Source organism: Pseudonaja textilis, chromosome 5 (genome assembly GCF_049901715.1).
Source record: "Pseudonaja textilis isolate UNSWEBS1 chromosome 5, rPseTex1.2, whole genome shotgun sequence".
Classification (NCBI taxonomy): Eukaryota; Metazoa; Chordata; class Lepidosauria; order Squamata; family Elapidae; genus Pseudonaja; species Pseudonaja textilis.
This window is the reverse complement of record NC_141994.1, coordinates 3,181,391-3,195,748: the sequence shown is the minus strand read 5'-3', so window position 1 is coordinate 3,195,748 and position 14,358 is coordinate 3,181,391. Positions and strand designations below refer to the sequence as shown.

Sequence of the window (14,358 nt, the reverse complement as noted above, 5' to 3'; positions counted from 1 at the left end):
TACTTGAGGCCACATAATTGTAACCCAGTCTAATCCCGCCCTTTTGCAGCATTCTGCCAGCCAAAAATGGGCCACCCAACCCCTGGGTGGCCCATTTTTGGCCGGCAGATTACTGCTGGAGGCCAGGGAGGCTCAAAACAGGTCATGTAGGGGCCTCCCGGGGCCTCCATGCAGTCCATTTTTGGCTGACAGCATGCTGCTGAAGGCCGGAGAGGCCAAAAATGGATCATGTAGAGTTCTCCCAGCACCTCTGCACAACTTGTTTTTGGCTGGCAGAGCGCTGCTGGGGGCTGGGAAGCAAAAATGGGCCTTGCAGGGGCCTCGCGGGGCCTCTCCGAGGCCCATTTTCAGCCGTCAGAGTGCTGCAGGAGCTTTGGAGGCTGAAAACTCACGCAGCCAGCCCCCTGTGGCTCATTTTGCTGGCAGAAGCACTGCTGGGAAATCCTTTGATATTTCCAGGCCGGCTCCGCAGGCCAGATTTAAGTACCCCATGGGCTGGATTTGGCCTGTGGGCCTTGAGTTTGACACCCCTGCTATAAGTTAAGGCAAGTTGAAGAAGAGCCTCCACCTCCCATTTTAGTAGCAAGAAGGAGGAACACTATGACATCAAGAAGATATTGGACTCGAGATATTTTAAGGGAGATTACAAAACTTAGCGCAGTGAAAAGGATATCCTTCAGCCGACACTGACTGGGTCGGGGTCCACAATGTTAGCGCAGGCAAGTTAGTACTGTTCATGTTGGCCAATCAGAAAAATTGGTGGGGCTCCTCAGGACAGGCCCAACCTTGCACCTCCTCATCGGGGGGGGGGGGGGGGGGGGGGGGGGGGGGGGGGGGGGGGGTTTTTCTTTTTTTTGTTTTTTGGGTTGGGGGGTGGGGGGGGGGGGGGGGGGGGGTTGGGGTGGTTTTTTTTTTTTGGTTTTTTTTGGGTTGGGGCTTTGCTTTTTTCGGGGGGGGGCTGGGGATCCCCGGGTTGTCGGTGGTCGGGGGTTTCATCACCTAGGAGATTACCTTTGTTCTAATGAGAAAGTTCAATGTTATGTTTGGCAATGCATTCCAACCTCCCCTCCCATACAGAGTGGCAATGATGAACAAGGGTGTGAAACTTGATTTCATTGAGGGCTGCACCAGGATTGTGTTTGACCTGCTGGGGCATGGGGGTACGGCCAGGGTGAATGTGGCCAGGGTGGGCATGACCAGATCAACTTCACTCATGTCGGGGGCACCTGTAGCGGCCTGGGCGTGGCTGGGGGCAGATCCATTGTCTCCAGTGGAGAAAGGCTAGATCAGGGAGGGGATCCTGGTTGAAAACCAACTCTGAATCTTTCCCTCAGTTTCAGTATAATTAAAATCAGTAATTACCCCTTGCCCCCCAGTGTCACTGGTCTAGCAATGCATTCCAAACCCCCTCCCCGCCTCCCCATATAATATGGCAACCACGAACCAATACTTCCCATGAATTAGGATGGTTAAAGTGCCTTCAGCCAGAAAATATATCAAGAAGAAATCCTGATATATCATTATAATATGCAAAGTAATAAAAATACAACTACTCAAAGGACATACAATGGGTATTGCCGTTAGTCATCCCTGACTATTAGTCATGCTTGCAGAAGGAAGAATCCAACAATACTTGATGGGCCATTGGCTTCCCAAGCCTACAATAGAATCTCTTTCTTTTACTATGCCTTTGAGCATTTCTCCTATAATAAATCCTTAAACAAGGTGAAAGTGGTGTGTTACTGAGTGTCAGCATTATCATTACACAAGGCAGACTAACAGTATGATTGTATAGATTATCACTATATGTTCTGATTTGACCTTTTAATTATATCATGAATAAAGAACTGCTTTTGTGAGACATATTTTATTTCCATCATATCCTCTTTTGTTCTGAAAAATCAGATATTTCCACATTTATGATTTATAGAATTGTTTGGTCATGACTGTTGAAATATATCACTGTTGAAGAGAAGCTGTATCTCACCACAGCAATGGCTAGGTGACACTATAAATTGTTAGTGTTGAACTGCTCCGGGATGGAGTACAGTATTGGACAAAGCAGTTCATTGGTAGTAGATTTGCAATGGTTTTTTTGGGTGGGGTGGGGTGGGGTGTCTGGACAAAATTATCAACGACACTGCTCTTTTCAATTGTAGATATTCCCCACCTCACTTCTTAAATATTCCAATATTTGAGGGAATGCCACAAAGAAGAAGAGGGTCAGTCTATTTTCCAAAGTACCTGAAGGCAGGATAAGAAGCAATGGATGGAAACCAATCAAGGAGAAAAGCAATCAAGAACTAAGGAGAAATTTCCTGACAGCGAGGATAATTAACCAGTGGAATATCTTGCCCCTAGAAATTGTGAGTGCTCCATCACTGGAGATTTTAAAGAAGAGATAAGACAGCCGTTTGTCTGAAGTGGTTATAGGGTATTCTGCTTGGGTGGGGGGTTGGATTTGAGGATTTCTGGCTTCCCTTTCAACTGTATTATTCTGTTCTGTTTTTCTGTTATTCTTCCTATGATCGCATATATCCATCCCATCAAGCCCAAAGAAAGTCCAAGAATGGTACTGGATCTCCTGCCGTAGGCAAAGGGTTGGATTAGAAGACCTCTAGGGCCCCTTCCAACCCTATCATTCTACATTCTATGTTCTAAATTCCAAAGCAAATGCAGTTCACCCTGCTCTCCTTTTGATTTTAGGACAGTGTTATGGTATAATTATATCTGAAGCTAAATCAAAGTAAAATCAATGTGTCAGCATTCCAAGTAACGTACTCATAGAAAGCAGAACTCCGAGGCAGGTAGATTCCTCAAGGAACAGTTTATTGGCACAACTGGTGAAAACCGACTCTGAAAGTTCCTGTGGTTTTCACCAGATTAAAAGTGAAAGTTTCCCTCTTCCCAAGTCATCAGTCACATTGGCTAATCAAGGTGCTGTATGGTTGCTTGGTTACTCCGCTCCTCCTCTCCCTAGCCACCCGTTGGAATGTCCTTGGTTCCCACAGTTTCTTTTGACTACAACCCTCCCCCGGCTATCTATCTCCCTCCTCCCTGTCTTTTCTTCCTTGTGTCAACCCTGAAGCCTCAAAGATGGCATCAGCCATGTTCGCTTCAGGGTTGACACGCTGCTTCTTGGCTTTGTTCTGGAGATTTTCAGAAGTTTTTGAAAATATCACCCTGTAGCAAATGGAATACAATCATTCTTAGCAGGACTATGCAACTGGACTCTCAAATATGAGCACGCTTGCTTATGTTTGATAAGGCATATTGTTTTTATGATCATTTCCACCCCTGCCTTTATTAATAACACATAATACATACAAATCAAATGTTCTATTTGATTTTTAGTTTCAATTCCTTTTGCACATTTGCTGCATAAAAATGATTCAATTATTTTGCACAATTGCTGCATAAAAATGATTCAGGTCAACATGTTTCATCTGAGATTTAATATTTACCATCTGTGAAATCTAACAACATCCCTAATTTTCTTCAACCATTTTAGTTGGTTTTGGTTCAGCAATTCTGTTGGCATATATTCTGCTCCTGTAGCCAAAGGGTAACTATTAGCTGGTCCCAGATGCTCCAATTGTAAACTCCATCTCTAAAAAAACAAAACTTAAAAAAAACCCACCAGGTGTTCACTTATAGTTTGCTCTGACTTCAATGTTGTCAGTTTTCATCCAGAGGCAAAACTGGAATCAGGCAAGTTCAGAAGAAATCCAAGAATTCTTGGTAAGTAATCTTTGTTCTGTTTTTTAAGAATTAGCTCTCGATACACAAATAACAAAAATACCTTTTAATTACTTCCTATCCTATGTAACAAAATCCTTATTTTGTTTTTTTTAATAAATTTTATTGGTTTTTAAAAACAAACATAAACAAACAAAACATAAAAACATCAAGCTATCTTCCATAGGTGTACATACAGTGTGCCGGTTGGTTTACGAATTGTTTTGTGCTTCCATTTCATAGTCTTCAATTACAATTACATTGCATATATGATCTCATATTGTCAATCAAAAATTAAATACCTTAGTATCATTATTAATCAATCATTTGACTATACTTTTATTCATTCATGTTTTACAGGATAGTCATAATTTACTTAGTTTATTTTATAACAGTTCATATTATCATCCCAAATCTATCCTAAAATCATTTTGTAGATAAAATAAGAAAAAAGTACATCTTTATATATTTATTATTTTCTAAAAGTCTACATATTTCATTACTGTATTTTATTATCTAACCATTGATAGAAAAGGTCCCAAATTTTATAGAATTGTTTATCCTCTTGTTCTCTAATTTCAAATGTCAATCTACTCATTTCAGCACATTCCAGTATTTTCTTAATAATTTCTTCCTGCAATGGTATTTTCTCGTTTTTCCAGTTTTTAGCAAATACAATCCTAGCCGCTGTTAATACATTTACAATCAAATATTTCAAATCTTTACTATATGTATCAAGTAAAATTCCCAATAAAAAAATCTCTGGTTTCAAATCTATGTGTTTCTTTGTCATTTTTTCCAGCCACATGCGAATTTTAGTCCAGTATTTTCTAGCGTCTTCACAAGTCCACCACATATGGTAATATGAGCCAGGTATCTGATGACATTTCCAGCATTTGTCAGATTTATTCTTAAACATTCTGGCTATTCTTGTTGGGGGAAAGTGCCACCTGTAAAACATCTTGTTCAAATTTTCTTTATAAGTTGTTGACATAGTCATTTTATAATTTTGAGACCACAATTTTTGCCATTTCTCTAAATCAATCCCATATCCAAAATTCTTCCCCCAAGCAATCATAGTTTCTTTAACTTGTTCTTCCTCTAGTTTAATTTCCAATAAATAACAATATAGTTTTTTATAACCATATAGTTTTCATCAGTACCTGTCAAAATCTTATCTAAATCAGTCAATTTATCATAAAATCCCTCTGTTTTTAAATCTTCATCATACCTTGAATGTATTCGTGTATATGAAAACCAATTCATCCTTATACCTTGTTCCTCTAAGTTTTGCATTGATTTAAGTTCACCCTTTCATCCAGTATTTCCCCATATCTAACTGTTTGTTCCTTCTTATATATTATAGGATAAGAGAATGCTTCAATAGTTGATAACCAAACTGGAATTTCCAAATAACATTGTCTTTTGATCTTCTCCCAATTAAGCCACAGAGACTCCCGTATGTGATGTCTTCTAAAATAACCCTGTGTTTTAGTTCCCTTATACCATAGAAAAGCATGCCAACCCAACAACAAATCATGTCCTTCTAGTGTCAACAATCTAGTCTTTCTTAACGTTATCCATTCCTTAACCCACATCAAATTTGCAGCTTGATAGTACAACTCCCAATTAGGCAAACACTAGTTCTAGCATCTTGTAAAAGTTTTAGCTTTATTCTGGCTTTCTTACCTTGCCATATATACTTCAACACAATTTTATTTAAGTCTTCAAAATAGTCTTTTCCAAGCCTAATTGATATTGTTTGAAACAAGTATAAGATTCTGTGTAGGATATTCATCTTGATTGTTGAGATTCTGCCTATATAAAGATATCCTTCTTGATGTAACCTGAATATATTTAATCTTATATTAAATTTGTATAACCTACACATGATACAATGGAGAGATGAAACCCAGGAACCTATCACCTCTGAGAGAGACAACCAGGAGATGAAGAGACCATAAAAATTCCACAGTGAGATGTGTCCTGGGAAACTCTGAAAAAGATCGTTCTAAAAAGTGGGTGGGGGAGCAATTAACATTGGTTCTTTGTTTCACTAAATACACATCAAGATAAGGGGAGGGGTTTAAAACTCCCTTATCTATCTCTGCATGCCTGAGAGACCTTAGATGCTGCTTTTAACCCCTACATGAATTGTCTCATCTCAATAAAGGATTCCTTTTTGATACGTTTTGATACGTTTTCAGAAGTTCGTTCTAGTTGATTGAATGGGAAACGTTCTGTAGCCTGACAAATCCTTTCATTCCCCCACCATTCAGTCAGAGCTGAAGAAGCTTCTTGCATGAGAAGTGAAATGTCTTCAAAGAAAACAAGAAAGTCTAGTTGCCAACTGAAAAAGCACCTTTTGGGAGAATCATACCTGGATAACTATCTCCATAGCTATCAAAGGGAAAAAAATATCAAAAATACACCACTAAAAAGATGTCAATACTGAAATGATTGAGGGAAGACACCCCCCGCCCAGAAGAATGAAATATTTAGAGAAATATTTAGAAGGTAGAATATTATAATTCCCTAAAGGAGGAATGGAGAAGCATGTTCCTGGCGACAGAAAGAGACAGCCCCCACTTTTCTTAATAGCCCCTAGCCAGGTGTGGCATTCTACTGGTTCGGATCAGTTCTATAGAACCGGTTGTTATGATTGTGGGCAGTTCAGAGAACCGGCAAATTGTGCCCCTGTCTGGCACTACCCCTCCCCTCCCAGCCCTCCCCTTCTCGCCCAGTCAGTCCTTATCGCGCATGCACAACATTTCGCACATGCCTGACATCGCTGACTGCATTCTCCCCTGCCCAGTCACTCCTTAAGGTATTTCTTCTTTTTTTCTCCCTCCTGACGATCAGCTATTCCTGTGATCAGCTGTGCCAGGATTCCCCTCACTTATTGCTTCGCTTATTTGAGCCCCAGGAAGGCAAAAAATTGAGGGGGGGCTGCATCCACCCCAGGAGGCTTCCCTGAGGCCCAAGAGGCCCCAGAACAGAGCGTGGGATGGGTGGGTGCTGCGCGCCCCCTACGGGCTCCATTTCTTTTTCTTCCCAAGCCCCAGGGAAGCCTTCTGGGAGCAAAAACGCCTCCTCCAGGAGGCTTCCCTAAGGCCCAGAAGGCCCCAAAAACGGGGGAGGGTTGTTTCAAAAAAAGCCACGCCCACTCAATCACTTGGCTGCATCCATCTAGCCACGCCCATCTAGCCACACCCACAGAACCGGTTGTTACAAAATTTGAATCCCACCCCTGCCGCCAGCAGATTTTTTTTTTTTTTTGCCCGTTAAGAAAGACTGTGCCATCCTGTATATGAAACAAAAGACCTTCACCTCCGGGGTAAAGAGATTAAGACACGACCCTTCGATACGTAACTGGATCATTAACCCGCTAAGATACAGAGCTACATTCACGTTACACAATCTCCTAAGGACATTGCATCACCTTCACAAACTTCAACCAAACTTCTCAGACAACCTACAAAGCCAGTTATGACCCCTGCATATAGTCCCACGGGAGTCTGAAAACAGACAATGGAATACAATGTTCTTGCACAGGAACAGGAAGCTCAAGTTCAAAGCCCAAGGGAAGGTATAAGTCCCACTCCCCCCTCTCAGCTCCATGTGGTCAGTTGCATCAGAATCAAGCCTGCTGGGTGGTTCTGCTTCATTAAAAGCTTCTTTCCAATCAGCCTCCATGTTTCCAGTGTCTTTCTTCCAGATTGGAACTGAACCAGATGGATATTTTTTTCCAACATGTTAAAACTGATAATTATGTATAATAGGATTTCCAACAGCATTCAAGAAAAAGACACGTCCGTATTTTGCTTTTATTTATTTTTGAACTTATAAAGTCACATTCGCATTCTGAGCCTTTCCAAAGGCTGGTTTTTGCAAAACCTTTGAGAAGTGAGTAATGTGGCTCGTGCTCTTCTCTGCTCAGAAGTTTCCTGAAGAGGGTTTCAAACGCAAGTCCGAAAGTTTGAAAGTCTCTGGTCCCAGTGACCAACTAAGACGTTAGTCCTCCAACGTTATCCTGCAATATTATCCTGGGACAGGTTTACTTACCTTTATTCTTTCATATTTTAGTGACCGCATGGATTATTGCAGAAAGGTATGATGGCCTTAGATTAAACCTTTTGAGGAGTTCAATATCCAGAATTCTCCAGCCATTTGAAAGTTGCCTAATTTTTATTTAATTTATTTATTTATTGAGTCGAACAATTATTAGATAACAGGTATAAGTATAAACATGGTTCTAAATACATCAAATGGATACGAATAAGAAAAAAGAAAGAAAAGAAACAATAGGACAGGGACGGTAGGCGCGTTTTGGTGCGCTTATGCACGTCCCCTAACAGACCTCTTAGGAATTTGAGAAACTCCGGATTAAAGCCCGAGTTTCACCCGACTTCAGCACCAAAAGACGCTTGCAACTGCAAATAAAATCCTTAAGGAAGCTGCAAACTAAGTTCCTTTGAAGCGCTCAGCGGTTTAAAGAAGAACGTTGCGCAATGCATGACGGAAGTTGTAGGCATGGCAAGGTTTGGGATTGCGCAAGCCAATGAGATCCTCCTTTTTCCTTCTACGGGTAATGGCCGCTTTCAGGAAGGTAAAATTATTCCATTTGCTCCGGGGCCACGAAAGGTTAAACGCTTTAGGGTTTTGGGGGGCTGGGATGTGCCTTTTCTGATGTTCAAACGGCCCGTTCTTCGTGGATAGCAACCCCGGGTCCGGTCGAGCCGCGCGTACTTTCCAAGGAAGTTAGCTTGGGGGAGGCTTAAAGCATCGCTCCTGCACGTGACTCGAAGCATTTGATCCGGACGTGCCATCATGTGCCTTTCGTTAGCCCTCTTGCAGGTTTAATTCGTTTCGGGTGACAGAACAAGCCTGGGTTCTCCTTCCCTTCTCCTTTCTTTAGTAGGGCGAGTGGATGGTTTCCAAGACCTCAAAGTTAGACAAAGAAAGAAAGAAAAACGACAACCCCCAGCCCCCCCAGGTAAGAGGCTTTTGGTGGGTGTTTCTCGGGACTGCCATATGGATAATTCCAAGACTTGGATAATTCCAAGACTTGGGTTAATTCCAAGACTTGGGTTAATTCCAAGACTTTTCGCTTTTCCAGAACGGAAAGTAGCGGCGTCCTGTGTGCCTGCAAGTTTTACGCATCAATAAATTTGTCCAATCTTTTTGAAGATATTACAGGCTTCTTGCTGATTTGTTTAACATTCTGGCCAAGACTTAAAAGACTTCCGATGTCTTGGTTGTTTGTTCCGGGAAATTCTGTTAATTTGGGAGGCAAGAATGTGCCTTCCAGTCCTTGTTGATTCCTGTGGATTTCCTGGACAAGCCTCTGCAGTTCTTTTGGCAAGATTTTTTTGGGAGGGGTTAGCCCTTGCGTCCTTCTTAGGGCTGACAAAAAGTGACTGGCCCAAAGGTCACCCGGTTGGCTTCAGGCCCAAGGTGGGACTCGAATTTGCTGTCTTGCACGTTCTAGTCTACAGCAAACAGCTCTTTTGCTCTTGTTGTAAAGGGAATACTTGGAAACTGGACACTTGTATGGTATGGCATAAGATCTCCTGCTTTTGGGGGTGGGGGTGGATAGAAGACTTCCAGGGTCCGTTTCAATTCTTACATTATTTAATTCTTTCTCCTCTTGCAAAATGTAATGGTATTGTCTGATGCCAACATAGTTGTCAAGCTTTTTTTTAATGTAGCCTTGGCCATAAAAATCCTGCCCTTTGCTAAAATGGGGAAGGCTTTCAATTTTTTGGTGTGCCATGTGGTTTTATACTGCACTATGATAAGACCATATAAGTTAACCTAGATAAATTTTAATCAAATGTATATGTTGCATGGCCTGAATATAATTCACTAGAGCTGTACAGTGTGTACAATGCCCTGCTGACACATGTCAGCACATAAGTGGCTTAAATAAAGCATGGCTTTTTATGTTTAAGCAAAAAGGCACGCTTATGATCTTAGGAATTATTTAATTCATGTGTTAATACAGGGCATTTGAGGGTCACTTGGCACTTTGCTTGTCCATTGCAGAATGTCTGGTTCTCAGCTGTGTAATTGGCTTGTGCTTTTTTTCAGATTTGAGTTCTAAAATTACTGATCTGTGGTAAATAAATGTAGACAGGTATTCAAACATGCATGTTAAGTTCAGTATTTATTGCAATGTTATTTGCTTCATTTTCAGACTGTCAGAATGTCTAGCCCTGGGGCAGAATAAGTTTTTCCAGGTTTTTAAAAATTATTAAGTATAGGAACGGTAAAAGGTATTTCCAACATACCATATTTCTGAATAAAACATTTACTGCTATTACTATTAAGCTTTTCTGTGGGTCAACAAATCAAAGTGAATATGGTTGTATTAGAGATGGGAGAATACTAAGAAAAATAAGGCTTAGGTTAGATCACAAAGTTTAATGCCATCTTGCAAAAGGTAAAGGGAAACAAACGACTGGTACATTGCCAAGAAAAATGTGTTGATAAATCTATTAAATCAACTCTTGGCATTTTTCATCCTGTGTGCAAAAGGACATGATGGACTGTTAGATGAAGTTGAGCAATCTTTAAATGGTAGAAGTGCTTAACAGCCTGGGGGGGCGGGATATTACTGAGGATTATTGTTAAATTTTTATCCCACCTGTGAAATGGATTGAGCTGAGACAGTGATTGGCTCAATGTCAATCAACTGGCTTCCTGTTTAAAGAAGGCTCAAAACTGGCAATCTCCTGACTTCTACATTAAGCTGGCTCTCAGTTTGGAATATTAATATTTCTACAAAGCTGCATCCCAGAAGCCATAGACTTGCATCCTAAAAAATTTCAGTGACAGACTTCTACAATAAATACTGTACAATATTTATTCTCTCTATAAGACTTTTCACTTTGGACACTTTGTGGAGTCCTTGAGGCTCTCTGAGCTTGTTTGCTCGTTTGCAGACTTTTATTATCTGACCAGGTAAATCATCAGTTTATGCATTTCTTAAATTCTTCTTATAATGTTTGTAACTAAGAGTTTAACAGCACAAAATTTCTCATTTTGCAAAGGCTATTTTTAAATTTTAGTTGAACAAATGTATTTGCACTAATAATAACACATTCTGGTTTGGAAAAGGCTAGAGGGAGCATTTTACTTCTAATTACTTTCATGATTCAAATATGATGATTGCACTTTTGCTTTGTCAATGGTGTTATGCATGTTTAAACTATAAAAATTTATATGTCCACTGAAAAATTATTTACTTCTTATTCTTAACCCTAAAATTTGAGGAAGGTGGATTCTGGTTATTTTAAAAAAAACAGTGGTGAAAGCAAATTGACAATGGAGTCAGTTGGCAGACTTCCCTTCACTGGGTGTGTCCCAGCAGAGGCTGGACAGCCATCTGTTGCAGATACTAAGTTTGGACTCATGGTCAAAATTATCCCTTCCACATCCATTATAGCATTCTTGTCCTGTGCTGTATGTAGGTAGGAAGGATAATTGGGAGAATATGTATAGGGAAGGTGCATTTACAGCATATTCTGATGCATTCTTTTGTAATACCAAAAATTATTGTATCTGAACTCTGCTATAGCAGGAAGGTTTGGATGTCAAAACTTGCCTATCGTACCATACATGTAATTTTTCATATTTGCCCTACTACAAAATAGGGAAATTTTAACAGCTGTATCAAAATATGACTTTGGGTGCTCAAAACAAGAGGTCACAGGGAAGGGGGCCTTCTATTTACCACCTCTGCTATGACTTAGTAATTTCTCTTTATTTCTGATGACAGAATGCTTATATGGTCAGAACTACACACCCGTCTTTGCAACAGTCCTAGCTGGAATGTACCTCTCAAGATGTGTGTTCCCAGAGCTAAATTTCCCAGATCGTGCCCCTGACTTTAAAAAGCAGTAAAGCACACATATGCTTCCAGGGTATCAGTAGGGTTGCCATGAATGAAAATAAAATCTTCTAAAAGGTAATTTTTAAAAAGCTACAAATGAAGTTGAATATTGCTTATGGTTATGAAATACAGCATATTAAAATTGTAGGAAACCAGTTTGTATGGAGTAATACAGTGAGAAGTTAGAACTTGCTATAAAGCAACAAACAATTGGTTACAGGTCTCATTTCTCCCATTCTGTTTCTTGCACAATAAAATGTTTCTTTCATCTACACTCAACTCCTTTCCCAAACTCCTTTCCCTAGGCTGTTATGCTGATGTTACAGAAAGTGGGTTCTATCTAGTAATGCCCATATCTTTGCTTTCATTTCTTTTTGAGTTTAAATAGATCTGATTGGTCATTTCTATGTATTTAATATTTCCTTCAGGGTCATCTGATCAATAATGACTGGGAACATGGCCGCCACCAGGAATGCTTCACAGTTCTTCTTGGTATTTTTCTTGTTGCTCTTCTGCCTGCCTGTAGTGGAAGCTTTAGATACAGGTGATGCATTAGCTTTGTTGCTAGGTGTGGCTCTTAGTTGTGTTGGATTCTGTGCCTGCCTCGGTCTATATGCAAGAAGACAACATGGAGAGCAATGACTTAAGTCCAAAATGTCCAGCTGAAGTACAACTGTCCCGATGGATGTTGTTACAGTTAAGGAAGTGTTTCAAGATGTTCCCCAACTCATCAAATCTTTATTGCCATATACTGTTCAAGAAGAAAGAACATTCGTAATGGGAAGCCTGTGGAGAAAGCTGCTTCAAGTTCACAAGAATGTTTTGTATGTAATTAAGGTGTTGCCTTAAAAAAGAATGCTACTGGTTTTCAATTGCATAAGAAAAAGCGTCAGTAAAAGTTAATTATTAACTGAGGTGCAACAGGAAATATAGAGGGGTAAACGAGAACATAGTTTGCATTCAAATGATAAACAGAAAATATGTGACATAGGAAACATAACTATCCTCATAATTAATTTAGATATGATTTTTTTCTTCTAGTGAAATATTTCTCTATTTCATTTGTTTCCAAATTAAGCCAAAATATTTTGTAGTAAGGTCAAGTTGCTGTGTACCATCCAATGTTTTGTTGTTTTCATCTGGTTATAATTTATGTTACAGTTAATGTTGAAAAGTTAATCTCCATTGTCTCCTTAAAGCATTGCAGATATTTTAATATAGCAGTATGTAATTCAGTACCATCAAATGTTTGGTTTATCATTACCATAATCCCTGACCATCAGCCATTTGATTTATGAAAATTGTAATCTAAAATATGGCAGCAGAGTCATGGGTTGGTGAGAGGGAGAGATACCAGATTTTCCTACTTGTAGAAATGGCCACAGCCATTCTTGCCCACACAGGCTTGAATACGTAGGAAGCCTGACTTCTTTTTCTACTATGCTTTCCATTCATTTCAGTAGAACTTGCAGAAATGTTCCTCACAGATTAACCATTTATGATTTCTCAGTTGTTTGTTCTACAGAAAAATTGCTGGGAACAATATTTAAATGACCAACCCTTTTCTATATAGTATATATCAAAACACTTGTATTGTTTGCACATTTTTAATAAATTGTGAAACTTTGACTATTTTCAAAATATTGAATAAACTAAAGGATTAATGAGAATTGAACAGTGATTTATTCTTGGTCTTCCAGTGTAACTTAAATAAACTCTAATAGGAGGTTAACTTAATAACTTCATGCTCTTTAACATGCTCTTTGCTGCTATGGTTTAATTCACCCATGATTAAAGATTAGATATTGAAAATATGCCTAAATTTAACTTGCACATATTAAAACAATTTTATTATAATTCAAGTTTGGTGGTAAGAGAAATGTAGATTTTTCTTTAATATGCATGTGCAGACCCATTATAAGAGTGTGACCACAAATGGTTTAAAATATTGTAATATCTGGTATAAATATTACATATGATATACAAAAGATATAGTAGAAATATACTATTCTAATGTACTTTAAATGCAATTTCCATATGACCTATGCACAGTCTATATGTTTATCCTGTGTTGGATTATGCTACAGATTCTTAAATTACAAAATATTTTAAAACCTTCTAAAAATGTTTGATGTTATTTAGGTAAATAGCTTCAAGTAGTATCTCACAAGGGACTGAATTGCACCATGTGAATCTTAAAATTAGAAGGGGTTGGGATATTTCAGTGTGAAATACTGGTCTCCAGCCAACTTGAAGCAGATCCAAAGGTACATTTAGGATAGCTGTGGCTACTAAAACTAATTTTAAAGTATTTTTTGGCAACCAGAAAGAAACCAAGACAAGAAAGGTTACAGCCCATTGCCATTGATTGGTAAGGTACTGAGGCATGTGGGTGGTACTGAGATAAGAGGAGTGCCATGGAGAAATCACATTGGGTAGAAGTAGAGAATGCAGAGCTTGAGATAATTCAGTAAGATGAGTAAAAGTTTCAAGGATATGATTGAAAACTATTTAAAAAAAAAAACCAATAGGATGGTTGGAATTCTACATATGACATTTGGGAGAGCATAATATGTGATTGTGTTTGAAGGGGAAATCAGACAAGGGTGATTCCAAAGAAAATTTTAAATATTGTAATTATGTACCTTGAAGTAGAGGACAGAAATACTGAATCAATTGACTGGGTTTAAAGGAGAACAATTTGCATGTTTGTACTGTACAGG

General features: G+C 39.2%; 1 protein-coding gene across 5 annotated transcripts; it reads left to right on the top strand.

The window, feature by feature from the left end:
- The first annotated feature begins 8,262 nt into the window (after positions 1 to 8,262).
- Positions 8,263 to 13,305, top strand: SMIM30 (small integral membrane protein 30). Of its 5 annotated transcripts, XM_087934009.1 has the most exons (4): positions 8,318 to 8,347; positions 8,657 to 8,734; positions 11,522 to 11,710; positions 12,064 to 13,305. In XM_087934009.1, the coding sequence occupies exon 4, from the start codon at positions 12,080 to 12,082 to the stop codon at positions 12,275 to 12,277; it is 198 nt and encodes a 65-aa protein (XP_087790135.1). In that variant the 5' UTR covers positions 8,318 to 8,347; positions 8,657 to 8,734; positions 11,522 to 11,710; positions 12,064 to 12,079; the 3' UTR covers positions 12,278 to 13,305. The 5 variants fall into 5 exon arrangements, with proteins under 5 accessions (XP_026568893.1, XP_087790133.1, XP_087790131.1 ...); XM_087934007.1 differs by lacking the exon at positions 8,657 to 8,734 and having other exon boundaries at positions 8,284 to 8,347; XM_087934005.1 differs by having other exon boundaries at positions 8,304 to 8,734.
- Positions 13,306 to 14,358: the final 1,053 nt, after the last annotated feature.

Excerpts from the sequence above, each read along its gene's own strand:
- SMIM30 (XM_026713108.2), top strand. The coding sequence starts at position 12,080 with ATGACTGGGAACATGGCCGCCACCAGGAATGCTTCACAGTTCTTCTTG.